The following is a 27,367-nucleotide window of genomic DNA, read 5'->3' as shown; positions in this document are numbered from 1 at the left end:
TACATCAGCCTAATACAAAATATCCTTAGGTGCGGGTATTTTTTTCACAAATTGACAAAAACAAAAGGCATTTTTGTGAGTTTTAGGCAAAAGTTCATTGTTTGCCACTACAGGCTTTTAAATCTGAAAGTCATATCCCTTCCAGCCCATTGTACCTGCAGGGGAGCAGAAGCACCAGCAATGGGGATGATACTCTAGTCGGCGGAGGTAATTTTCTGATGAGAGATCTGGATGGCGGGTAGCAGCACGTGGTTCTGCGCGTACCAACGGAACTCAGGCAGCTGAAGGAGGCACCGCTGTCAACCAGCAGGGTCGCGGGGACCCCCTGGAGGCACAAATCAGTGTATATGCACTGGGACTTTTTCTGTGGTTGGGGCATCGGCATCCCTGAAACATGCTGGCGAACCAGGTGGCAACGTGCGGGGGTATGGCGAAGTTCCGGATCCTCCAGTAGGGGCAGAGGGCTGGAATCGCGTGGCCCGCCTTCGGTAGGTGCAATCCCTCTTGAAGTGTTCGACCTACTGGCAGTGAAAACATGCTCCGCGTGAAACTTAGGCGGGTGCGGGCAGGGCGGCGAAGGTTTGACCCTCGTTGCTAACTGGGGCGGCTTTAGCCTGGGGCCGGGCTTGCTCGTCCTCCTGATGGAAGCGCTCTTGTCGCTCGGCCTCCCGTCTTGCTGCGTCCTGTGCCTCTTGTACTTTGTCGGCCACCCCGTAGGCATCCAGCAGGGTGCGCTTGACCTCGTCATACGTGGTCCCTGGGGTCAAGTTGGTTAGAGCTTCCTGTACCTGGGTACCAACCAACAAGCGGCACCACTGGGCCCGCTTGGCGGCAGCTACCTCCAGTAGCTCACACCGGAGCTCAAACTGGTCCAACCACAGCTTCATCGACCCTTCCTCGGAGTCGAAGGCGTTGAACTTATCCATTCTTGTGATGTCCCCCATTACTCCTGACACATTTTCATTTGCCCTTACTTCTTTATGTTCCTACCCGCAAACACTGGTCTTTTATTCCTTTTTATCTTTCTATTCCGTTACTGCGCTTTTCTTCTCGCTGCTCGACTTAACTTACACTTCCTGGCCCTACTAGTTTTTTTTCTGCACCTGGCTGTCTGTATCCTCATCCCACCGCTGACCACCAAAAATATTAGGCATGGAGGCGAAGGGGAAGACGACTAAACACCCGACAAATATTACATACATACATATACCACGGCTTTTTCCCCCTTACAAGGGAGGTAGCCAAAAAGGGAAAGGCATAAAAACACTCCCACCCATTTCATCCCTAAATACACTCCACACCCCTCCCACCCTTCCTCTCATCTGAGCACCTCCTGGATGACGGGTCATCCCTGCACCCTGCCCACCGCCCTGGGTCAGAAGCAGTGTCGCAGGACACAGCACATCCACAGCAAGGCCGCTTCATTTAATCGGCGACCCCCCCTCTCCGTCCCCCCTTGCATATAAGGAGAGGACGGGGAGAAATCCCTTCGGGCTGCGTCAAAACTCACTCACACACACTACCCCACCCACCACCCCCCGCCCATTTCTCCCCATGCAGTCACAACATCATCCATATACAACCATTCTCCACTCACCTCTGTCTTCCGTCCTCTCCCTTCCTTCCTCAACAGACATTCCCCTCTTCCCCAAAGCCCCCTTCACCCCATCCATCCACCTCATCCTAGGACGTCCCCTCATGTTCACTCCCTCCACATCTGCCTTCCATACCTCTTTTACTAGTCTTTCTTCACTCATTCTTTCCATGTGTCCAAACCATCCTAATATTCTTTCATCAACCCTCTCTCCCAAATCCTTTTTCACCCCTGTTCTCCTCCTCACCTCCTCATTTCTCACTCTATCTAGCCTAGTAACCCCCACCATACTTCTCAGACACCTCATCTCAAGCACATTCAAACTCCTTCTCTCTTCTTCTCTCATGTTCCACGTTTCTGCCCCATACAGTGCTGTTGGCACAATCACTCCTTCATACAGTCTCCTCTTCGCATCCATTCCCAAATGTCTATTTCTCATTACACTCTTTAAACCACCAAGGCATTTACTCGCTTCTCTCAATCTACATTCTACCTCCACCTTCACTCCACCTTTTCCTGCTACACTTGCACCCAAGTATCTAAAACTATCCACTTCCTCCAGTCGCTCTCCCTTAATGTTCACTTCCAGTCTACTGCCACTTTCACCCCTTGTACATCTCATCACCTTACTTTTACCCACATTTATCTTTAGCTTTCTTCTATCACATACTCTCCCAAACTCTGCCACCAGCTTCCTCAATCCCTCCTCTGACCCTGCCACAAGCGCAGTGTCGTCCGCAAACAACAGCTGGCTCACCTCCCACTTTTCTCCATTTTCTTTAACCATCTCCAATCCCTGACTCACTACCCTAGCATTCACCTCTCGCACCACCCCATCCATGTATAAGTTGAACAGCCAGGGCGACATAACGCATCCTTGACGAAGTCCCACCTTTACTTCAAACCACTCACTCTCTCCATTTCCAATCCTAACACATGCTCTACTACTCACATAAAAACTCTTGACAGCTCCCAAAAGCTTTCCTCCTATCCCATAAATCTGCATAACCTCCCACAGTGCCTTTCTGTCTACCCTATCATAAGCCTTTTCCAGATCCATAAAAACCCAAAAAACATCCTTCCCCTTTCCTATAGCTTTCTCACATATCTGTCTTACCACAAAGATCTGATCTACACAACCTCTACCCGTCCTAAATCCACACTGTTCCTCACCAATTACTCCTTCTGTTCCTCTCCTAATCCTCTCAAATATTAAGTATACTTATTACAACGGGAGTACCATCTATATGAGTTTGTATGTGCGACTGACTGGGGGGAAGGCTATCCCGTTAGAATTCCAGCGCCCGTTCTACCGGAGAGTAAAATAAGACGGGCGGAGGTACAAGCAGCCAATCCCAAGTGGGCGTTGTCGGCATGGGGTCCCACGGGGTTTCTATCGCTGACGGCGAATTTGCTGGCACCAGAGTGGCGGTGAGCCGGGGGTCCTTCGACGAGTTCTCTGGCCAGTGGGTGCAGTGGGCGACCTGCGGCAGTGGTACTGGGCGGGTGGGTGTGCAGCTGATGAGCGTCAGCCACCACGGCGTCTCCGCCTGGGGAGTCGTCGCGCAGATTCTCGTCGGGAACTCCGGGGGGTCTTCTCTTTCCATTGAGCTGCTATTATCTATATTTCTGGTGTGTTTGGTAAAAAAGTTGCCCGTTGGTGTTGGTGGCGAAGTCCATTCGCTTTGATAGTTGCTGCATTGCTGTTCATTCTTTTTGTTAGTTGCTTCCCCTGTTGTTCTGTTACAGGAGCTCCTTCCAGTGTAAGTCCTCTCATTTAAAGTGGAGTTTCACATGTTAGTGAACTAGAAGGTGGACATCATCAAGAGGTGAGTCCAATTGAATAACAAGCTATCTAGGCCCTTTTCGTTGATGAATAGTTAACTATGGCCTCCAAAGTTACAGCAGACATGATCAAGCCATTTACCAGTGAAGATGATATTATTCCATGGTTGAAGAAAGTAACCTTGGTCACAAAGTTACACGAAATAAGTCGTTTGACTAGTTTTATTCCCTTGTATTTAGAGGGAGATGCATTGGCATTATATTTGGAATTGAGTGGTGATGAACAGGCAAACACAGAAACAATGAAAGAAAAATTAAAAACTACTTTTGCTGATGATACATTTGTTGCCTTGTGAGAAATTAACTCATAGGAGAACCTATAGATGTTTTTGTCAACGAGGTTAGATGCTTGGCTAGTTTAACCAAATTTATTGGAAATGGTTTGGAAAATGTGATAAAGTTGATATTTGTTAATGGCTTCCCAGACCATACTAGTGTTTCTTTACAGCAAGTTCCAAATATGCTGACAATTGCTGAGTCAATTGATTAGTCATGCCAGAATTTTGGCATCAAGACAGCAAGGTGGTTTATCAGCTGTGAATGTTGGAGCGACTGTAAATAAAAGAATAAAGAAACCTGACACTAGCCTGTTCAAAGGGAAGTGTTTTCAATGTAGTGGTCCTCATTTGATTAGGGATTGCAGGGAACAGGAGGTGAGGTGCTTCAAGTGCAATGAATTAGGCCTTGTTGCTAATCACTGTCAAAAACGGAACTCGGGAAACGAGTAATGGGTGACTACTGCGCCTGTAGTCACCCTTGCAATGCGAAGGTGTAATATAATGTACTGCCTACTGTTAATGTTGTAATAACGGTGCTCGTGCAAAGGCGCTTGTAGATACGAGATGTTCGTCAACGGTAGTTCACTCCAAGTACGCAGCTAACTGTGAAGGTGGTATCTTCATTAATGCTTTTGATGGAAGCCAGATTGAGTGCAGGGGCACAGATTCGTTGAAATTCGATGTCGGTGGTAAGTGTTTAACGGTGAGAGCTGTAGTGTCTGATTATCAAATTGATGGTGTTGATGTGGTGCTTAGCGTTGATGTCATTGACCGGTTGGGAGGTGTTACTGTCTATCGAGGAAAGGTGTGCTTTGGTTCTATTGGTGTGGTGTCAGTTAATCAAGAAATTGAACAGGCCACTGCGAGTGATGGGAATTGTGTGAAAGCTGTCATTGAAGATTCAGATTTCCATGCCTGGTTTGATGGACAGAAGTGGACTGTCAAGTGGTTGTGGAAGAGTGATCAACCTGTGAAATTGAATAATAAAATAAGTTGTTACAATAAGAAACTTGAAGGGAGAAAAAGAGAAGAATTTGAGAAGGAAGTTGACAGATGAACAGCAGAAGGGAATCTTGTGCCCTGGAAGGAAGAAGTAAAAATTTGTGTTCTTGCTCTGATGGCTGTGGAACAACCTACAAAAAATAAGGTGAGGCCAGTGCTTGATTTTCGTGAATTAAATACAAACATTAAATATCACATGGGTGATGAGGTGATTGATGTATGTAGCGAGACGTTGCGTGAATGGTGGTGCTTGGGTGAGAATGTGTCAATTATTGACTTAAAGTCTGCTTATCTACAATTGAGCATTGACGAAGAGTTGTGGCTGTACCAACTGGTTAACTATAAGGGTCAGATGTTTTACCTAATGCATTTAGGATTTGAACTGAACTCAGGACTCCATATTATGTCAAAGATTTTGAAGGATGTCCTAAGCAAGGACGAAACAATCAAGAATGCGACTAGCCCATATGTTGACAACATCTTTGTGGATGAGACAAAAATATCTGTTGATGAAGTGATTAGACACCTGAGTAAATTTGGATTTTTTGTCAAATCCCCTGAGTCACTTAATGGAGGAGCTGCTTTGGGGTTATGACTATCAAAAATTGAAGGAGAGTTGATGTTTCATAGAGGTAATGAGGTGCCTGCAGTGGCCAAGACACTTACAAAGAAGGAATTGTTCTCTGTGGTTCATTAGAGGGACATTATCCCATAGCAGGATGGTTGTGCATCACATGTAGTTTCATTAAGAGAAGAGCTGGAGGCTCATGGGATGATTTTGTTGAAGAACAAACAGTGTTGATGATTAAGGGATAATCAAGAAAGTAAAACTGGAGGATCCTGTAAGTGTGAGCTGGTGGGTGCCCAATGTTAAACATGGTGTTGTGTGGTCAGATGCCAGTAAGATTGCAATTGGAGTAATTTTGGAAATTAATGGTAAGACTGTTGAAGATGCCACTTGGCTACAAAAAAAAGGATGATTTCAACCACATTAATGTTGCAAAATTGAAAGCTTTGTTGAAAGGGGTGAATTTGACTGTCAAGTGGGGCCTTACCTCTATAGAGTTAAGGATCGATTTGGCAATGGTTGGTGCCTGGTTGAAAAATGTGATAAGTACTGGGAATCATGTTCCCATGAAGGGAGCTGCCAAAATTATTATTAAACAGTGTTTAGGAAATTTAAAGGAGATGGTTGATGAATTTGGGTTAAATATTGCTGTGTCATTAGTATCTACAGAAAAGAACAGAGCTGATATTTCAACCAGAGTCAAAAAGAGCTGGTTGACGGCTACTGAAGTTAACAATTAACATGCACACATGTGTATTTACCTACTTGTATTTTATGGGAAGGGGGGCTATGCTCGTGGTGGCCCATTTTTGTATCTCGCAAGATCACGTTTGTTCATAAATTCTTGTATTGTGTTTCCACACACTACTTTTTCGTACAATTTGTTCCATATACAGGCACACCTCGACTTACGTCGTTTCGACTTACGTCGTTTCGACTTACGTCGTTTTCGAAGATACGTCGGTTTTCAAAAATAATATGGAAAAAAATTCAAGTTGTCGTTTTACTTGACTTTACATCGGTCAGCCAATAATGGAATCGCATAAACACCAAAAAACGTTGCAAGCGTTTCAAGCAATTCATGTTACAATAAATAATAAAAGCATGTAAAATTATATAAAGATTCAGTAACTGCTAAAACATATACCATAAAGTAGTATGGCCTAGTCCACTAGAACATGAAATCGCAACGGTACTTCCAATACGTATTTACTGTAAGCGGCGTCTCGACTCCCGCAATTCTTTTGGATTATTATCTGTTTACTGAAGTTTTGTAAGTTTTCTCATTAACATTCACTTGTAACTGTAATATTTGCCCCCATGCCTCCTAAGAAAAGTTCTAGTGAAAGTGCTAAGCGTCATGCTATTTCGCTGGAGGAGAAAATGGCGATGATAAAACGTCATCGTAATGGTGAAAAAGTTGTATCGATTGCACGATGTTTTGGAGTAAGTCGGACAACTGTATCAACGATTGTGCATAATAAAGACAAGATTTTAACACATGTCACATCTGAAGCCCCATTGATGAAGAACACGATCATCAACAAGAAAAGAGGTAAGATATTTGAAGAAATGGAAAATATTCTTTCGATTTGGGTTGATAGGAGGAATCGTCAGAATGCGAATCTTAGTCAAGAGCTCATTCAGGAAAAAACGTTGTCTTTGTTTGAGGACCTAAAGGAAAAATATCCAGATGAGAAAGATGTAGATTTCAAAGCAAGTCCTGGATGGTTTATGAGATATAAAAACAGGAGAAATTATCACTTCCTTAAAAGACAAGGTGAAATCGCATCAGCTGATGAACAAGCAGCAGCGGAATTTCCTGCTACACTGAAGAAAATCATCGAAGAAAACGGGTTTCTTCCTGAGCAAATTTTCAACGTAGACGAAACAGGATTATATTGGAAGAAATTACCAGATCGTTCATTTGTTTCCAAGGAAGAGAAAACGATTCCAGGTAACAAGGTCTCAAAAGAACGTGTGACCATAATGTTGGGAGGTAACTGTGCAGATTTTAAATTAAAGCCTCTGTTTGTTTATCATGCACACAACCCCCGTGCCCTGAAGAAAATACCCAAAGCATCTCTCCCTGTTATATGGATGGCTAACTCAAAAGCTTGGGTCACTGTTGTTATTTTCGAAGATTGGTTTTTCAATAATTTTGTCCCAGCAGCAGAGAAGTATTGTAAGGAGAAGGGGATTCCTTTTGGTTTTACTTATCTTAGATAATGCTCCTGGCCACCCACAAAACATCGCAGATTTTCACCCCAACATTACCGTCATATACCTCCCCCCAAACACTACGTCTATTCTCCAGCCAATGGATCAGGGGATAATTGCTATCTTCAAACGTTATTATATGAAGCGTACGCTACGGCAAGCAATTGCTGCAATTGAAATGGATGAGTCTATCACACTTCGCGACTTTTGGAAGGGATATGACATCTACAAAGCTTTACAGAATGTAGCAGCAGCATGGAATGATGTTCAGAGCACTGCTATGAATGGTGTACGGAAAAAGCTATGCCCGCAATTTGTGCACGAGTTTAAAGGCTTCGATACTGTTGTTGTCAACAAAGATTTGGTTACAATGAGCAAAGAGCTGGATATGAATTTGGAGGAAGAGGATTTCACAGATTTATTTGAAAAAGACAAGGAGTTACTGACGAACAAGGATTTGATGGAACTTCAGGAGCAACAAAAGAAAGAAGAAGAAGAGGATGATGAATCTGAGCCACGCCACTTCACCATTAAGAAAATGGAGGAAGCATTTGCACACATCGAAAAAGGTCTTGCTATGTTTGAGGATATGGATCCAAATGCTCAACGCTTTTCCAAGATAATGGGGGGCTTGTTATGAAGCTTTTGCTCCTTATAATCTAATCCTTGAAGAAAAGAACAAGAAGACGGTTCAAGGCACTCTTGACCAGTTTTTACGCGTCGAACGACGAGAATCAGCTGATGTTGATGTCGACAATCCCCAGCCATCTACGTCTACAACGTAAATATCAACATATTGTATCTACTGTTTTGGTAAACCGAAAATACATTAAAGTTTTTCACTTATTACAATATGATTATATGTAAGCTTGAAATAGTTTATATTTCTTTGTTTTTTGTTTTGTTTTACCGTATGTTATTGACAATGCATTCATAGAGTACAGCACCGCGAAATAGCAACGCGTAAACATCGACATAATGTATGTACTGCATTGGTAAATTAAAAATACTTTATTCAATTTTTCACTTATTACAAAATGATTGTAAGCTTAAACTAGTTTTTATTTATTTGTTTTTTGTTTTGTTTCACAGTATGTAATTGACAATGCATTCATAAAGTACAGCAAATTGTACGTATTGATGAATAAGTACAGGTACTTTTTTATACTTTATTACAAAATGATAAATAAATGTTCTGTTTGGAAACTTAAAATAGATTTTTATTAACCTTGTTTAATAAAAAATGCAATCAAAAGTAAAATAAAGTACTGAAAAATGGCTATTGGCAGTTTAGCCTAGGCTACACCAGGCCTACCTAGCCTACTTGTAAGCAAATTCGACTTACGTCGTTTTTCGACTTACGTCGTGTCTCCTGGAACCAATTAACGACGTAAGGTGAGGTGTACCTGTATATATATGTGTATATATATATATATATATATATATATATATGTATATGTATATATATATATATATATATATATATTTATATATATATATATATCACTCTTTGTGGGAAGCTGTTCTTTTTCAGGTCTCTTCTGTAGTTGTCCTTTTTGACTTTCATTGCATGTCCTCTTGTTTTTCTTCTATCCCACTTTATTAAGTCCTCTCTATCAAGGCATTCTTTTCCTTTCATAATTCTGTAGATGGTTAGTAGGTCCCTTCGTTCTCTTCTTTGTTCCAGCGTCAATAATTCCAGTTCGGCCAGTCTTTGTTTATATGTCAGGTTTGAAAGTGTTGGGGCCATCTTTGTCATTGCTCTTTGTATTCTTTCTAATTTTCTTATATTCTTTTTTGTACTGGGTGACCATGTCAGTGCTGCATATTCCTGTTTTGGTCTTATCAGTGTTTGTAATATTTTCATAATCATTTCCTTATCCAGGTATTTAAAGGCCACCTTTATTGATCTCAACAAATTATATGTTTCTCTGACTATTTCATTTGCTTACCGGTCAAAATGTCCCCGGGTCATAACGTCCCAGGGTCAAAACGTCCTCGGGTCAAAATGCCCCCTGGTCAACACGTCCTAGCTAGGGTCAAAACTCCATTCAATTCTTCCCGTTATTATTACCATTTTTGAAGTAAATGTAATCTAAAACCAACAGTTCTTGTCATCTGTACCATAAATTACTACTGAATTTGATCAATCGCTCCAACATCGGTCGCGCCAGGGTTGATCGAGGCTCGCTGGGCGTAATTTCTACATTTCAATCCCCCCTTCCCTCTCCACACACACACATACCCGACCTATGTTTATGCTGAATTACAAGTAAGGTATGATTGGAATTTTTAATAAAGTAAACTTATGAAAATTCTGTGTAAATATTGTATAATTATGACGTTATCTTAATAATAATTATGTGTGTAACACTGATCTACTAGTGGTGTGTGCATTATTTTACACATTTTCTTTAAAATGTGTGATTTCCATATAATTTGATCAAAGAGAAGTCACGTTTTCATCCTCTGTTAAATTACCGACCATAGCTACGAATACCGTCCGACTCCCTAATTACCGACCAAACCCGAACAAGTACGGTTTTTGCTCAAATGCACAATTTTATATAAAAAATTAGAATATGGTTGCATCATATGACATATTTTCTTTATGATGTGTGATTTCCATGTAATTTAATGAAAGAGAAGTTACGTTTTTAGCCTCTGCAAAATTACCGACAACAGCTACGATTCGTCCAGCCCACCATCTATAATCACTGGTGGTATGGATCAAACGTTGCGTTGTGTTTTTGTCCAGAGTGGATAATGCAGAGAGAAAATTGTTGGGAAAATAAAAACACGAGAACCTATATATATTCAATGAAAAATAAAAACTCAATCATGTTCAGAAGTGCAGCAGAATTATGTCATGATATTAAGCTAGTATGCAAAAATTCCCACCCACATGCACACCACTGTAGTAGATCAGTGGTAGTATGGATCACAGATCCGGGACATAATCCCTCCTGGACACAATCCCCCCGGACAAAATACCTCCGGACAATATCCCTCCTGGACAGAATCCCTCCACAAAAGTGAGCGGGCTGGACAAAATCCCTTCACATTATATACCATCACATGCAAAGTAATTAACATCTTACCTTACTGAGGTGCTAATGCATACAGTGCAGACATCTATATACTTGTTTGAATAAATCATTTATGAAAACAGTTTATTGCTTCACTATTACACCTTACAAACATATATGAAAATATTATATATATATTAAAATATAAATATACATATATTCACATATACAGTCAAATATTATATGAGAATATATATCAAAATACATTGATATATAAATACATTGATATATTAAAATACATAAATAAACATATACTCAAGGAGGGATACTGTCCAGGGGGGATTCTGTCCAGGAGGGATATTGTCTGGAGGGATTTTGTCTGGGGGGATTGTGTCCAGGAGGAATTATGTCCAGACACCATGGATCACACAGAATTTTCATAGGTTTAGTTTATTACAAATTCCAATCATACCTTACTCGTAATTCAGCATAAACGTAGGTCGGGTATGTGTGTGTGTGTGGAGAGGGAAGAGGGGATTCAAATGAAAGAGAAGTTGCGTTTTTAGCCTCTGCTAAATTACCAACCATAGTTATGATTCGTCCAGCCCGCCATCCATGATCACCGGTGGTATGGATCAAACGGGATCAGGTGATTTCGGCTCAGCGAAAATAACCTTTTAAGCTTGAAGGCTTGGTGCCCTGGCTTGGTGCACTGTATAATTTCAATTTAGATCATTTGTTTCATAAATTTCATCTCGTTTTCACACAGTATGTGCAAAAAATATTGTTACTTGAAATGATATATAAGTATTTTTTCAATTCTTTTAATAATATATTTCCTTTCAATAATAAGTACAGTAAATGATAATAGCAGCATTTGGAGGACTGGCCGAAACGTCCTACCCTGCAGAGTTCTGGCCGAAACATCTGTGGCCGAAACATCCTACATTCGATGCGCTTCCCTCCTGCATGCTCACTAATGATGTTGAACTTCTGGGCTGGGTTAAAAATTTTTTTTTGCACTATCTTGGCGTTAAATATATTTTGACATTAAACATCATGGTAACACAGAGCGTTACCATGACATTTAACATCAAGATAAACTAATGCCAGAATTAGTTTTTAGAACAACCCAACCCTAGACTCCTTGTTATAATATGTTATCAATTTTAGGCAACTTTTTGTGCAACAATTACACCATTTACCTTAGTCCACACATGAAAGTTGTATAATTTCAATTTAGATAATTTGTTTAATAAATTTCATTTCATTTTCACACAGTATGTGCAAAAAATATTGTTACTTGAAATGATATATAAGTAATTTTTCAAAATTCTTTTAATAATATATTTTCTTTCAATGATAAATAAATAATAATAGCAACATTTGGAGGACTGCTATTATTATTTATCTATTATTTAAAGAAAATATATTATTAAAAGAATAATACATCACCGGCGATTTCTGCCCAGAAAAACCCTGGGCCGAAATCACCCGAAGCCAGAACAAACTACACTCTATTGCGCATTTGAGTAAAAACTGCCCTTGTTCAGATTTGGTCTGTTGTCAGTGAAAATCACATTTAAAAAAAAAATAGTTCAAATAATTCAACTATATGCAACCATATGCTAATTTTTTTTATATAAAATTACGCATTTGAGTAAAAACTGTCCCAGTTCGGATTTGGTCTGTTATTAGTCAGTGAAACTCACAAAGAAAATAGTTCAAATAATTCAACTATATGCAATCTATTACACTAATAACACATTAGTAAGAAACTTAATAGAATGTATTTTGATCCATAGCACCAGTGATCATACATGGCAGGCTGGACAAATTGTAGATGTGGTTGGTAATTTTGCAGAGGCTAAAAACGTAACTTTTCTTTCATCAAATTACATGGAAATCACACATTATAAAGAAAGTAGCTCAAATGATGCAACTATATTCTAATTTTTTATATAAAATTGTGCATTTACGCAAAAACCGTCCTTGTTCGGGTTTGGTTGGTAATTAGCGAGTCGGACGGTATTCGTAGCTATGGTCGGTAATTCTGCAGAGGATAAAAACGTGACTTCTCTTTGATCAAATTATATGGAAATCACACATTTTAAAGAAAATATGTCAAATAATGCAACTGTATACCGTATTTTCCGGCGTATAGTGCGCGACTTTTTTCCGTTGGAAGGGCCTAAATATTGGGGGTGCGCGTTATCCGGTGGTGCGCATTATCTACGGCCTACGATGAAAATTCTGCGGCTGTGTTTGTAATTTTTTTCACAACAACGTGACGATGTTGGCCGTCACAGAGTCGGGACGGCACACTTCACCGTGACGTTCCGTGAGAACAAGAAGAACACCCATGGTGACATGAAAGAATACGCCAGCATGGGCTATATAAATATTTGGTATAGGTAGGTATCTATCGAATCTTATTTTTCATGTTTAAATAGGCCTAAACACCATGAAACATGATCAATATTCATGATATTTGCCCATGTTCATCGCATCCTAGTTTGAATTTTGATGTTGGCTTTGTTGCTTCACTTTAGGTATGGTACAAATTCCGTTGCGGCCGTTCATAAACTCGTGTCAAACACCTGACTACAACACCCTCTTTTGGGAGTTATATTAACTAAACGTCACCTCGATAAGAGACTGTCCTATTTCACCACTGTCATTGCAGGTTCAAAGCTAAAACGAAACAGTCTGTAGTTTGTTTCAGTATTGAATAAAAAATGGTACAGACGAATTATTTCCTCAAGATATAAAATGAACATTTTCTGTAAAAATCCCGAAATTTTTCTGTATATTTTACTTTCAATAAACTTTTTTTAGATCATATTTCCTACAAACTATTTAAGCTACAAAGTAATAAGGGACCAACACACAACATGAGTCATATACCGGTACATGTAGTTCCGACTTTTTCTTAGTTGTGTCCTGATTGATGCCTAAACTGACACTTAATTTAGTGACAAATCAACAGATTTCCCAGCGGTGGCTCTAGCCAATGAAAAATACTTCTCTGTAACCTCCTTCACATGATACTAAGTAATTAATCGCCGTTATTTCATTGGTTTATTTTTACTAGCATTAATTATCGTAGTCTATGCAAATATTTGGGATCCGTAAAACAGCACTGGTACCAACATCATGAACGTTGGCCGTTTTAGCTCAGCCGGAATATGCCAGATCAGGGCCGAGATTGACAATTCTATTGCCAATCTAGCCTACACTAAACACCCTCTTGCGAGAGTTTGTTAAACTAAACGTCACTTCAGTAAAGACACTTATGAACCGAAACATAGTTTGTTGCTGCATGGCGATAAAAACTTGTACACGGTGATAAAAACTTGTAAGATGAATTATTCCCTCAGGATAGTAAATTACAAATTTTCTGTAAAAAATCCGAAATTTTTCATGTACATTTTGTATTCAATAAACTTTTCATGGCTCAAATTTCCCACAAAACAATGGGCCAACGCAAGCAGGAGTCGCATACATGCCTTTCATGAGCTTTAGCCACCAGTGACTTTTCCTGGCATGCACGTTATACGTTGGTGCGCGCTATCTGTGTACTGAGATAACGAAGTGTATGGGTACGCATTATAACCTGATGCGCATTTTAAGCCGGAAAATACGGTATATAAAATTGCACATTTGAGCAAAAACCGTCCTTGTTTGGGTTTGGTCAGTAATTAGTGAGACCGCTAATTAGCTATTGCATGTCTGATCTCAAATGGTATAGAGTACGTACATGACTTTGTATGTGTATACAATATTGAAAACACCTGGTCATTCATTCACGGTTGTAGTTTTCTTAATTACAGATTAGATGTGGTTTATCAATTATTTTCATCGTGAACAGACAAGTACATTGCAGAATGGGGACGTTTTGGTGCTTGACCCAGGGACATTTTGGTACTACCACACCGAGGACGTTTTGCCCCGGGAACATTTTGACTGGATACCTTTTATTTATATGTTTATCTGGCGACATGTCTTTGGTGATGATTACTCCTAGGTCCCTTTCAGAATTTACTTCCTTTACTTCTGTTCTGTCAATTTTATACTGTCCTGATATTCTATTCTTATTTTTCCCAAATTCGATTATACTGCATTTCTTGATGTTGAATTCTGCTTCCCATCTCTTGCTCCACTCTGGGACTTTGTTCAGATTACTCTGTAATGTGTCACAGTCTATTTCAGAGTTTATTCTCTTTAATAACTTTACATCATCCACAAAGAAGTTCATGTAACATTCAATACTTTTGTCCATGTCATTTTACATATATAGCAAACATTATCAGAGCTAGCACTAACCCATGTGGGATGCCACTACTCATTTCCTCCATTTTGAATATTTGTCTCTGAGCACTACTCTCATTTTTCTTCCATGTAGGAAGTCCTCCATCCAATTCAATAGTTTTCCATGTATGCCTCCTATTGGTACCTTATCAAATGCCTTTTGTAAGTCCAAGAGGGCACAGTCTGCCCAGCCATCCCTTTCTTGCAATATATCTATCAATCTTGAATCCAAATTGCCTCAGGTTCAGTATATTGTTCTCCTCTGGATATTTTGTCCATCTATCTTTGATGATCCTCTCACAAATTTTAACTATTGTACGCGTTAGGGACACTGGTCTATAATTTGTTGGGTCTTCCTTATTTCCCCCATTATATATTGGCACTATATTGGCATTTTTCCAGACTCCTGGTAGTTTTCCTTCTTTGAATGAGCATTCATCTATTTTGTATATTTTTCCTATTAGTTTGTCTATACATTCCTTTAGTATCCAGTTTGCAACTCCGTCAGGGCCATGTGATTTGTTAACATCAAGCTTTAATATTTGATTCTTTATTTTCATTCGGAGTAATATTTAATTCTTCCATTGGGGGAAATCTTACTTCAGTTCTTTGATCACAGTTTTGTAGATTTTCTTTTTCTTTGGTGAATACAGATTTGAAATGTTTGTTCATAATATCTGCCATTTCTATATCTTCTGTGTATTCTCTATTACCTTGATATAATTTAATTATTTCCTGCTTATTTTTTAGTTTGCCGTTTACATATCTATAAAATAATTTGGGTTGATCTTTACATTTGTCTATTACGTCCTTTTCATAATTTATTTTTTCTTCTCTACATATTTTTACATATTCATTTCTTAGTTTGGTGTATATTTTCCATTTCTCAATTTTTTTCCTTTTTCCAGGCTTTATCTCTTCTGTCTTTTGCCTCACTGCACTTTTTATTGTACCAGGATTTTATGTATACCCTATTCTGTTTTTGTCTAGGTACATACTTGTCCTCTCCTTCATTATAGATTTCCTTCCAATTTGCCCATTTCTCTTCCACCTTTGCTTCTTCATTATCAAATTTTTCCCAATCTGCTTCTTGAAAGAATTTCCTAAGTTTCCCAAAACCATTTTTGTTATACATTAGTCTTCCTTTTTCTGTGTTTTTCATTAATTTCTATATTTGTTTCTTTATTTAATTCTAGTTCTAGTAGTATGTGATCACTTTTGCCAATTGGTGTCTTGTATTTGATTTTGTCCACAATTTCAGGTTCTGATGTGAATATCAAATCCAATCTTGAGGGTTCATTGTTATTTCTATATCTGGTGTTTTCCTTGACCCATTGCGTCAATGTGTAATCAATGGTCATTTCCAGTAATATGTTTCCCCAGTGATCTCCACCTTTCATAGTCATTTCTTCCCTACATATTTCTTTTGAGTTAAAATCACCCATAATTACCAGATTTCCTTCTTTCTTTAGTATTTCATTTAGTGTTTTTCTTGTGTCTTCCAGCATTTTGGAGTGTTCACTTTCATTCCATGCGTGAGTTTTAGGTGGGACATAAATCACTGCATACTTTCTATTTTTCATATCTCTATCCTCAACTCTTATCATAATCAACTCCACATTGTTCTCTCCTTCTGTGATTTTTGTCGCATTTAGGCCTTTCTTGGTTAGCAACATGACTCCTCCACCCTGCTTTGTTTCTCTGTTTCTGATCCAACAATTATATAATCCTTGGCCTATACTATTTGGTGGTAATGATCCTTTCAATTTTGTCTCCACAATCCCCATTATATCTGTTTTTTCTTGTTCCAGATAGTCATTCAATTCATCTATTCCTGATATCAATCCGTCTATGTTGGTATATGTTACCTTTATTCTTTTTCCTTTTCTGCCTTTTCTTCTTGCTCCTGCATTTCCTTTTCCCTTATGTACCATTTCCTCAGTCTCAAGTCCATCACACTAAAAAAAAAAAAAAAAAAAAAAAAAAAAAAAAAAAAATTCCTTCCTTTTGTTCTGTTCTTTTCTTGTTCTTCTCCTTAGCTTCCTCTTTTAGTATTTTTTCTTTCTCTTTTTCCTCCATAAATTTTTGTAGTCATTACTTTTTGCTAGTCTTCCTGCATTTGTTAATATTTCTTCTGCTGTCCTCTGCGAATTAACTTTCATTTTGAGAGGTCTATTCTTCTCTTCAGAATATTTTCCTATCCTGTAAATTTCTTCTATTCCCTTTTCAAGTCCTTGTGCCTCCTGTATTTCTTTTAGTATTTCCGTCACTATATTCTTCTCCTCTTTTTCTCTTTGGAACCTTATTAGTCCATGTTTCTCTTTGATACCATAGATTACAATACTTTTTTTTTTTTTGGTCTATTGTGTCTCTTACCCAATCTCTTTTTACCTTTATTATTTCTATCACCGTGTCCTTTGTATTTTCGTTCATTTGTTCTTTGACTAATTCTTTAAATAGTATTTTTTGGTTTTCTTTGTCTTCTTTTATTTGGTTTGTAATTTCTATCATGTTTTTTTTTTTTATATTTTCAACAACTTTGCCTGCCTCTATTAGTATCTTCTCATTAACCCTCAACAAAGTTTCATTTATATTTGTGTCATCATTTTTCATCTTTTCATGATCATTTTTCACTATAGCCAGTTCCTTTTTCATTTCTTCCATTTCCATAATTAAGGGGGTACGCGACACCTGGGGGTGTGAATTTGGTGAAGATATGGCATTTTTCAAAACTGTGTTCAAAATGTTCGTATACCATTTAGAAATAAATCCCGACAAATAATTTTCCAGCCGCGCGCAATTTAAAGGTCTTGGGTGAGGTTTAAAAGGACAGAGTTAAAGGCGCAACCCACACTAGAGAGAGGCGTGCCATTTAGGACCTTCAGGCGCATCGAATAACGTTGAAATTTGATTGAATTTACGCTCGCCCAGTGCTTCAATGGCCAGTACGATGGTGGAGGGGAAGGGAGGAAGGTGGAGGGAGAAGTTTTGCCAACTTTGAGCGAAGCTAAGCGTCAGTTACCGGCTAGCTCTGAAAGGAAAAGTGCGCATGTCTCATGAGCTCTCATTGCAATCTATTACTTTAGCTAGTACATATTACTCTTTAGTACAGTCATCATAGGTAGTAAAAAGAACAAAAGAACATCCACAATGACAAAAAACAGCAGTTAAAGATGGCAAGCAGTCAAAGACGACTAGCCAAGACCTCACCACCTCTCACTCCACCACTGCCCTCACCTGCACCTCTGTGACAGTGACAGAGGTAAAGGACAACATTAGACTAAACAATTCAAAGAGGAAGATTAAATCCAAAGAAGAAAGCAAGAGGAAAAAGATCAAGGCTATACAGGAAGAAGAGAGAAAGAAGAGAGAAGAAGGGACATCATATGATGCTGGAGGGGGTGCCCTACCAACATAGATTGGTGAGGGGAATCTGATGAGGAAAGAGAAGGCGCCCACTGCTGGAAAATAAACCTCTTTCCAATGATTTAGATACCCTGAAGACCCCCAGCAGTGAGGTTTCATATGAAATACTGCCAAAGGTGCAAAAAAGCAAATTATATGATGGTGTCGTCTGTGCGTTGTCACTACTGTGATATACTTATACTTTAGTTTTTCAGTATTTAAAGTACTTATAATTAAAATATGTTGATAATTTTTACTGTACTTACTCATTATATAATAAGAATTAAGCCATGAAAAAATCAGTCAAATTGGTGAAACTATAAGCAAGGTACAGATATATTTATATTTCAAATTGCCATATCTCCGTTCAATATTTTTAAACTTTTTTTAATCATAAAAAATCTAAAATACATCAGATTTAGATGAAACTTACAGGGAATATTACTTTTAGTAACTGCTAGGGCCGATCGTTCGAATATTTTGAATAGGATGAAAGAGTTCGGAGTAATAATGGAAACAAGACAAAAAAAAAATTATTTTTCACGATTTTTGCCGGACATTAAAATTGAAATGCCTGTATGCAAAAGTATAAAGGAAATTGTTCAATTACTCAATGACCGGCCCTAGGTGTGTCTACTGACCAATCATAGCCAAAATATAAAACAAATTGGTCCACGTATTATGGTGCTGTGCACTTTTAAATGTCGCTACTGGTATACGTACATGTGTACATATGTACATGTGTACATATGTACATGTGTACATACATCATTCTGTTTCACCTAAAATGTAGGCAACATGGATACCTATTTACCTGAGAAGTTTCAGCTCTTTACTCTAAATAGTTTAGAAAATGACCTCCAGGTGTCGCATACCCCCTTAATAGTGCATTTTCCTTTTCCATTCAACAATTTCCCTTTTAATTTAAAATATTTCTTGGTTTTTTAGTATGCTTTTGAGGTCCATACCTCTTTCTGTTCTGAATCCATGTAATAAATAATTTTCATATCTAGGACTATCAATATTACAATTTTTTTCTAAACACTCCTAAAGGCATTTCATACCTACTCATATCTAATCTTCTTTTGGTTGTCTCAGTGTATGTAGGTTTATCATCCTTTTTATCCATTTCCCTTCTTTTTTTATTCTTGCTAAACTTAATCACTTTGCTATATCATGATTCCACTTGCCATCACCCCCTTCCATCTGTTTACAACTAGGTAAAGTGCCAATCTTTGGTCGATAAATCACTAGATTTAGCATAAGCTCACAGAGCATTCTCAGGCACATCCAATTCGTTTGACTGTCAGTGTGTGTGCCTTGGTGAATTTGAAAGATATGCATGACAAACACCACATGGGAGTAGACAGGACCTTATATCTGGTCAAGAAGTTGGACCCAAAAGTCTCTAGAGATTCCACGAAGAGGGTTGTAAAGAGTTGTGACCGATGTCAGTCAATCAATCCTGCTCCTATAGTGCACAATGGAGGTGAACTTAGTGTTGAATATAACTGGTGGCGCATGGCTGTTGATGTGACTCATTACAAGGGGATCCCTACTTATCCACAGTGAATTGTGGGCTGGGTCACTTTGTAATATGGAGGAAATTGAAGAGAAGTCGCACAATGTATCACAGCAGAATTGGACATCTTTATGGAAAGAGGTTCTGTTGATTAACTGTTGATGGACAACAGTACGGCCTTTTGATTACAGTGTGACATGTTCCATGATGTGTCACTGACACAAAGGGACGTGGGTATGGTGCCATAAGCCACATCCTAGCAAGAGCCAAAAATAGTTTGCCATCCTTAATGCAAATAATTATGGATGTTGAATTCGACCCCTACTAAGTTATCATAAGCTAGATAATAAGATGGAAGATTATAAACATAAGTTACTTATAATAAATGGCCAGTTACAGAAATTTTTGCTGCACAGACGGCAGAGGAATACACAACTAGGACCTCCCAATGCCATGGTCAGAAGTCACCATAACAATGATGATATAAAGAAGTAGAGTCATCACTTTTGTTAGGTGTTTTTACTATTGTGTTTGATAGCTAGTGCTTGATAATTTGTAAGCCTTCTTCACACAAAAATAAAGAAGCAGGTAGATTGTGTGAAGCTAGGCAAAAAGTGATAGAATAGCCTATGTAGGCACACATCGGCACCTATTCTTGGCACTGATGCCGTGTGGTTCTGGTATAAAAAGGCAAAAGAAGCGGGTGTCACAGCAGACTCCTGCCCACACCTCTGTACTTACCCCCTCGATTCTTGTTTGCAAGTTTAAAGTCTGTATTCTTTATATTATGTAAATTAAATTAGTTGCACTCCACCTTTCCTTGTCCTTGCAAAGCAGAATTGATCCTTTCTAAAAAAGGCAAAATATCACCCTTGCCACTGGATTGCTGGAACTGTTTGAATCATGGCTGAGACTCAATAAATCAAAGGCTAGTTTGTGACAAGTGTTTGGGAGACATGTTGCATTGGTGGAAAATTGGAAAATTGAGAAGGCATTTAGAGCTGCTTACCGACCAGAAGGGAATGGAACAGTACAAAGGCATCACAGGACCATTAAGGCTATTGCTGAGAGGGGAGGAATCTCTCCCATTGAGGCAGTATATTGGTACAATAGTACACTGAGGTCTGGACAAAACAAGTTGTCTGTGCCACAATACTCTGTGTACACCTATGATTGGAGATATCCTTTGGTGAACCCTGGGAGGGTGGATGATGACCTAGATGGCCTGCCAATTAAAATGGGATAGGGGTTCGGGTAAAACCACCTGCCACACATTGTACCACACAATGAGACAGGGAAATTGTTACCCAAGTAAACTCGCGAAATAATATATCTGTCGACAGTCTGCCAGGACATGTGTTAGATGTCTATCTGGTTGTGGGTCCATGGTTCCCTTCTGAAGATGCAAGTGATGATTCAAGCAAGAAACCATGTCCTGAAGAACATGTGAAGCCATCGGTGGTTGATGGGAGTAAAAAAGAGGATATTCAGTTTCCTCAAAGGAATACAAAACCACCTGTTTTGATGGCTGATTATATTACAGAGTAGGTGAAATTTTGGTTTGATTAATTTTGATGTCGAATTTGATATATATATATATTTTTTTTAGTCGTGTTGTTTCATAGGTGATTAGTTGTTTGTGATCTTAACCTCTTCACTTCGGGCCAAAATCTCGCGGGCAGCATTATCTGCCAGACGTACGATGTGTTGTAATAATACTCGCATCATAAAATATAGTCACTGCTTATATCAATCGTTCTCTCTTTCACCCATGAATTTTGATAACCATAGAAAATGTGATGAATACAGTTTAGAGAGTATGTCATTACGCAGGGGCAACTACAATAAATATAATCAAGATGCCGATATGGCAGCCTCGCATATCCACTTGCTCCTCATGCCGCCTACGTATGCGGCACCGTATGGAAGGGGTTAAGATCATCCGGGTATATGGTGTGTTTGGCAAAAAGTTGCCTGTTGGTGTTAATGGCAGAGCCCGTTCTCTTTGGTAGTCAGTGCAGCACTGTCTATTTTTTTTGTAGTTTGCTTACTCAACAACAGTGGGGGGTGGGGTGGGGAGAGCAGACACTTGGAATTGTGTGTTCCTGGAGAAAGGATAGGTTATCTATTGGTATTCTGTTGTAGGAGCTCCTTCCAGTGTAAGTCCTCTCATTTAAAGTGGAGTTTCACCGGTTAGTGAACTAGAAGGTGGGCATCATCAAGGTGAATCCAATTGAGTAACAGAGACTGAGGCTCTATTTTTGTGCTCATTTACACTCCTACAGTTTACCCACTATTTACCTTCCCTGAGACATGAACAATGTACTCAGTTTGGGTTACTGAATACAAAAATACTACAAAAGGTCCTTACATTTAATATTAATGTGCCAGCCTGCCTTATTTTGAATTAATCTGTATTTTGTTTTATTTGTAAGATAAATACTATGATGTCATATCTTTTCCAAAGGTAATACATGGGCCACAAGAATTTTTGTAAGTCAGTTCAGAATTTATATCCTATGTAACTTATTGTGTATATCATCTATACTTAACTTCCAAATAAATTTTGGTCAGAGAGGGAGAGAGAGAGAGAGGGATAGGGCTTTTTCAGCTTACCAATAAGGCCATCATGTTCCGAGTTGAAGGAGAACTCAACACGGGTGTGGTCAGCTGTCATCCCTGGGAGCACCACTGTCATCTTGCGAGGGCCCTTAAAGCCCAGAACATTGGTTTCCTAGGAAAGAAAATAAGTATAAGGAAGGTAATTATCAACACCATTGCTTTGGTACAGTGACTGCCAAAAGTAAGTATCCTGCTGTTTGACTATTGTCTAGGTAAGGTTGGTAAAGCAAGAGTCACACAAGCAAGGGTGCAGTGCTACCAGCACTCTGGCACCTCTGCAAGTGGGTGGTGGCCAGTGGGGTGGGGGAAGGGAGAGAGGATGAGGAGATGACTGCTTGTGGGTGCAGGTTGGAAAATTAGTATTACATTACTAATAAGTTAATAGTATTACAATATCTTTTTGTTTTCTTTTTGTCAAGCCCTCCAGATCTCTGCACCTATAAAATTAGCATTGCATTCCTGCACTGAAGCATTTTCACCAGCTAATCCAAGGAAATCAATAAAACAGTATCACTCTAGTTGTACATGTTCATTGACACTTAAGATATTTTGTCAGCTACAGTAACTATATATTCTGCTCCATATCTACACAAAACATCACATGGTCTTATTTGGGTAACTTGACAAATTTGCACTAATAAAGACTGGCATAATATTTTAAATACAGGTACATAGCTAATGGATTTGCTTTCCAACCAATAGTTCAGCAATGGTCTTTTTGAGCTACTGCTCATTTCCAACACCAAGAATTTTTTTGGTCTATCTATATACCAAGGGCCTCTTCCCCTTCATAAGCCAGGTAGCAAGCCAAGACATGAACCCACTCCTATCCACTATTCAGTGATTTTTTGGTACTGTATCGAAATTCTTTTTCCATTTTTAGCTTCAGGCAAATATAGTTTCTAGATTATTTGAAACAGCTGACAGTCATCCTTGTTCTTCACTCTTCTCATAATCTTTGCATTATCTGTAAACATGTTAGCACTGCATGTTGTACTATTCTATGAGTTAGGTATGCCCCTCGTGCACCCCACCCACAACTTGACCTCACTATATTTTTCTAAATCTTTTTCATATCTGAATAATGAAATGGAGAGGTAGCATGAAATAAACAGGGATATACAGGATGTTCTCACCCTATCTTTGGGTATAATCTATTTGAAGCCAATTCTTGACTGACAACTAGCATATATCTGAGTATATTTCAGATGTTTCTTTTATATCCTTATCTATGAGTATCTTTGCTGATGCTCATAGATAACCATATCAAAAATGAAATATGCTCAAATATAGATGTGAAAGGAAATTACGAGAGAAAGGGGAGGTGAATCAAGTAGAGAAGAAAAGGTAAAAGGTACAGATAGAGAAATGATAATGGAAGAGGTGTAAGAGGAAGATGAGTAGAGTACTGGTATTTTAGGGAGTTGCTAAATTTGGAGGAGGATAGGGAGGGGAAGGCTGTGTGGATCAGATTTTTGTATCTACCTAGTTGTATTTTACGGTAAGGGGAGCTATGCTCGTGGAGTCCTGTCTTCATATCTCGTTTTATCTAGACGGTTTTTAAATTCATATATCATATTTGTACACACCACATTCTCATCTAACTTGTTCCAAACGTCTATTATCCTGTGGGTAATCCTGTTCTTTTTCAGGTCTCTTCTATAGTTGTCTTTCTTAATTTTCTTTCTGTGTCTTCTTGTATCTCTACTATCCCATTTTATTAGATCCTCTCTATCAATAGTTTCTATGCCTTTCATGATTCTATAAATAGTTATCAAGTCTCCTCTCTCTCTTCTTTGCTCTAATGTCTGTACCTCAAGTTTTTGCTAGTCTCTCCTTATATGATAGTTCTGAGAGTGTTGGTGCCAATTTTGTAATTGCTCTTTGTATTCTTTCAAGTTTTGTTATACATTTTTTTGTACTTAGTGACCACGTCGTCACTGCATACTCCAATCTCAGTCTTATCAAAGTGACCAGTATTTTCTTCACCTTTTCTTTGTCTAGGTATGTAAATGCCATTTTGATTGTTCTTATTAAATTATAAGTTTCTCCAAAAATCTTGTTTATATGTTTCTCAGGGGACATATTATTCATAATAATGACTCCCAGGTCTTTCCCATTTTCTACTTTTTAAATTTCTTCCTTTCCAAATTTATATGATCCCACTATTCTTTTTTTGCTTCTTCCAAATTCCATTATACTACACTTCTTAATATTGAATTCCATCTCCCATTTCCTACTCCATTCCCATACTTTATTGAGATCACTCTGTAGCAACTCACAATCTTCTTCAGTGTCCACTATTTTTCAACAATTTTGCATCATCTGCAAAAAAGCTCATATAACTTTCAACTCCTTTATCCATATCATTAATATATTTAGCAAACATTATTGGGGCCAGAACTGTTCCTTGTGGAACTCCACTAATCACTTCATTCCAATTAGTGTTTGTCTCTTATCACCACTCTCATTCTTCTTTTATGCAAAAAGTCTTCCATCCACTTCAGCAGTTTGCCCTGTATTCCTCCTGTAGTTTCTAATTTCTTAAGCAATTTCTTATGTGGCACCTTATCAAAAGCTTTTTTCAGGTCTAAAAATGCACAATCGGCCCATCCATCTCTTTCTTGTATTACATCTATTAGCCTTGAATAGAAACACAGTAGGTTTGTGACGCATGATCGTCCTTGTCTAAATCCAAAATGCCTTGGATTTAGTACATTGTTTTTTTTCCAAATGCCTTACCCATCTAATTTTGATAATTTTTTCACAAATTTTTGCTATTGTACTTGTAAGAGAGACCGGTCTATATTTAAGAGGGTCTTCCTTGGTACTTTAGTTGCTCTTTTCCAATCTTCTGGAACTTTTCCTTCTTTCAATGAACTATTTATTAGGCTATGAATTTTGTCTTTTAGTTCATTCCTGCCATTTCATCAGATCCATGTGATTTTCTGACATCGAGATTACTCAAGTGATTCATTATTTCATTCCTTGTTACTTCTATGTCTTTCATAGGGGGGGGGGACTTTCTCCTCCCACTCGATATCTCTAGGTTGTATGTTCTCCCTCATAAACACCAATTTAAAATGCTTGTTCATAATTTCTGCCATTTCTATTTCCTCTGTGTATTCAACACCTTGTCGTAGTTTCTCTAATTCTTGTTTGTTTTTCAGTTTGTTGTTTACAAATCTGTAAAATAGTTTTGTTGGATCTTTACATTTTTCTATGACATCTTTCTCCTGTTTTCTCTTTTCTTCTCTGCACACTTCTACATACTGATTTCTATAACTAGTATACATTTTCCATTCTTCAGGTCTTTTGTGTTTCTTCCATTTTATCCAAGCTTTATTCCTTTTGTCTTTGAACTCTCTACATCTTTTGTTGTACCAGCACTTTACATATCCATTTTCTTGTTTTTGTCTTGGAACATACTTTTCCACTCCTTATTTATAAGTTTTTGTCAAAATATTCCATTTCTTTTCTACTGTTGTTTCCTCCTTGTGTATCCTTTCCCACTCTGCTTTTTGAAGGAATTCTCTTATCTTATCAAAATTTGTTTTTCTATACATCAACCTTTCCTTTCTATATTGTTCATTTTTTTTTTTATGTATCTTTCCTCATTTAGTTCCAGTTGAACCAATATATGGTCACTTTTACTTATTGATGTCTTATATTCAATCTTGTCCACTATTTTGGGTTCCGATGCAGTTATTAGGTCTAGTCTCAATGGTTCTTCCTCCTTTCTATACCTAGTATTCTCTTGTATCCATTGTGTCATTGTATGTTCTATAATTATATCAAGTAGTACATTTCCCCATAGGTCGTCTCCACCCTTCACTGTCATCTCTTCCCAGCAGATTTCTTTATAATTAAAGTCACCTATTATAACTATTCTCCCTCCATCTTCCATTATCTTATTTAGCATTACCCTTGTGTCTTCTAACATATTTTTGTGTTCTCTCTCTTCCCACGAAGCCGTTTTAGGAGGCACATAATTTACTACAAACTTCCTGCTCTTCCCATCCCTGTCCTCCACTTCCATCATAATCCTCTCTACTCTATTCTTTCCATATGTGACATTCCTTACATTTATATCCTTCTTAGTCAGGAACATAACTCCATCCCCTTGTTTTACTTCTCTGTTTCTAATCCAATAATTATATGCAGCATGTCTTACACTGTTGGGGGGCAGTGGACCTTTCAATTTTGTCTCTACAATTCCCATTATGTCCGGTTCTTTTTCCTTCAGTTCATTCAAGCTTGTTATTAAGCCATCTATATTTGTTTAGACATTTTAAATTTTTTCCTACTTCTGTCGTGTTTTCTGTTTCCTTTCCATTTTTTCTGCTATGAACCATTTCCTCATTTTCATATCCACTACTCTCCAATAGAATTTCTCTTTAATTTTTTCCTACTTCTGTCGTGTTTTCTGTTTCCTTTCCATTTTTTCTGCTATGAACCATTTCCTCATTTTCATATCCACTACTCTCCAATAAAATTTCTCTTTTTCTGTCTCTGTTCTTTTCTCTTTTTTTCTTAGCTTCTAGTCTTTTTGTTTTCTCATTCTCTCTTTCCTCTTTATTCACTTCTCTTTTTATCTATACCTGTTTATTTTGATCACTCTGTCTTCTAGTTTCCCCGTTTTTGGCTAAGATATTTGCTGCTGTCGTTTGTGACCTGAATTTGATCTTAATTGGTCTGGTCTTATCTGTATTGTATTTCCCTATTCTATATATTTCTTCAATTTCTTTCCCTGTTTCTTGTCCATCCTCTTGAACTACTTCTAATATCTTGTTTACCTTTTCCTTCTCCTCTTTTACTCTTGTGGTCCTATTTGGATTATGCTTCTCTTCCATCCCTAATATAATTATACATTTCTTTTTGTCCACTAATTCTCTTACTATATTCTCCTTCTCTCTCATCTTGTCAATAACTGTGTCTTTAGTATGTTCTTTCATCTGTTGTGTCACTATA

At 38.2% G+C, this 27,367-nt stretch overlaps 1 protein-coding gene across 1 annotated transcript in view; it reads right to left on the bottom strand.

Moving 5' to 3' along the window:
• Positions 1 to 27,367, bottom strand: part of ktub (Tub domain-containing protein ktub) — a 113,550-nt gene that overhangs the window by 18,241 nt on the left and 67,942 nt on the right. The window contains exon 5 of the mRNA XM_076207882.1: positions 22,391 to 22,508. Coding sequence (XP_076063997.1) covers positions 22,391 to 22,508 — 118 coding nt within the window. The remainder of the gene's footprint in view (positions 1 to 22,390; positions 22,509 to 27,367) is intronic.

Source organism: Oratosquilla oratoria, chromosome 24 (assembly GCF_046742065.1).
Source record: "Oratosquilla oratoria isolate Oo_2021 chromosome 24, ASM4674206v1, whole genome shotgun sequence".
In the NCBI taxonomy this organism is placed as follows: domain Eukaryota; kingdom Metazoa; phylum Arthropoda; class Malacostraca; order Stomatopoda; family Squillidae; genus Oratosquilla; species Oratosquilla oratoria.
This window is presented reverse-complemented; position numbering and strand designations above follow the sequence as displayed.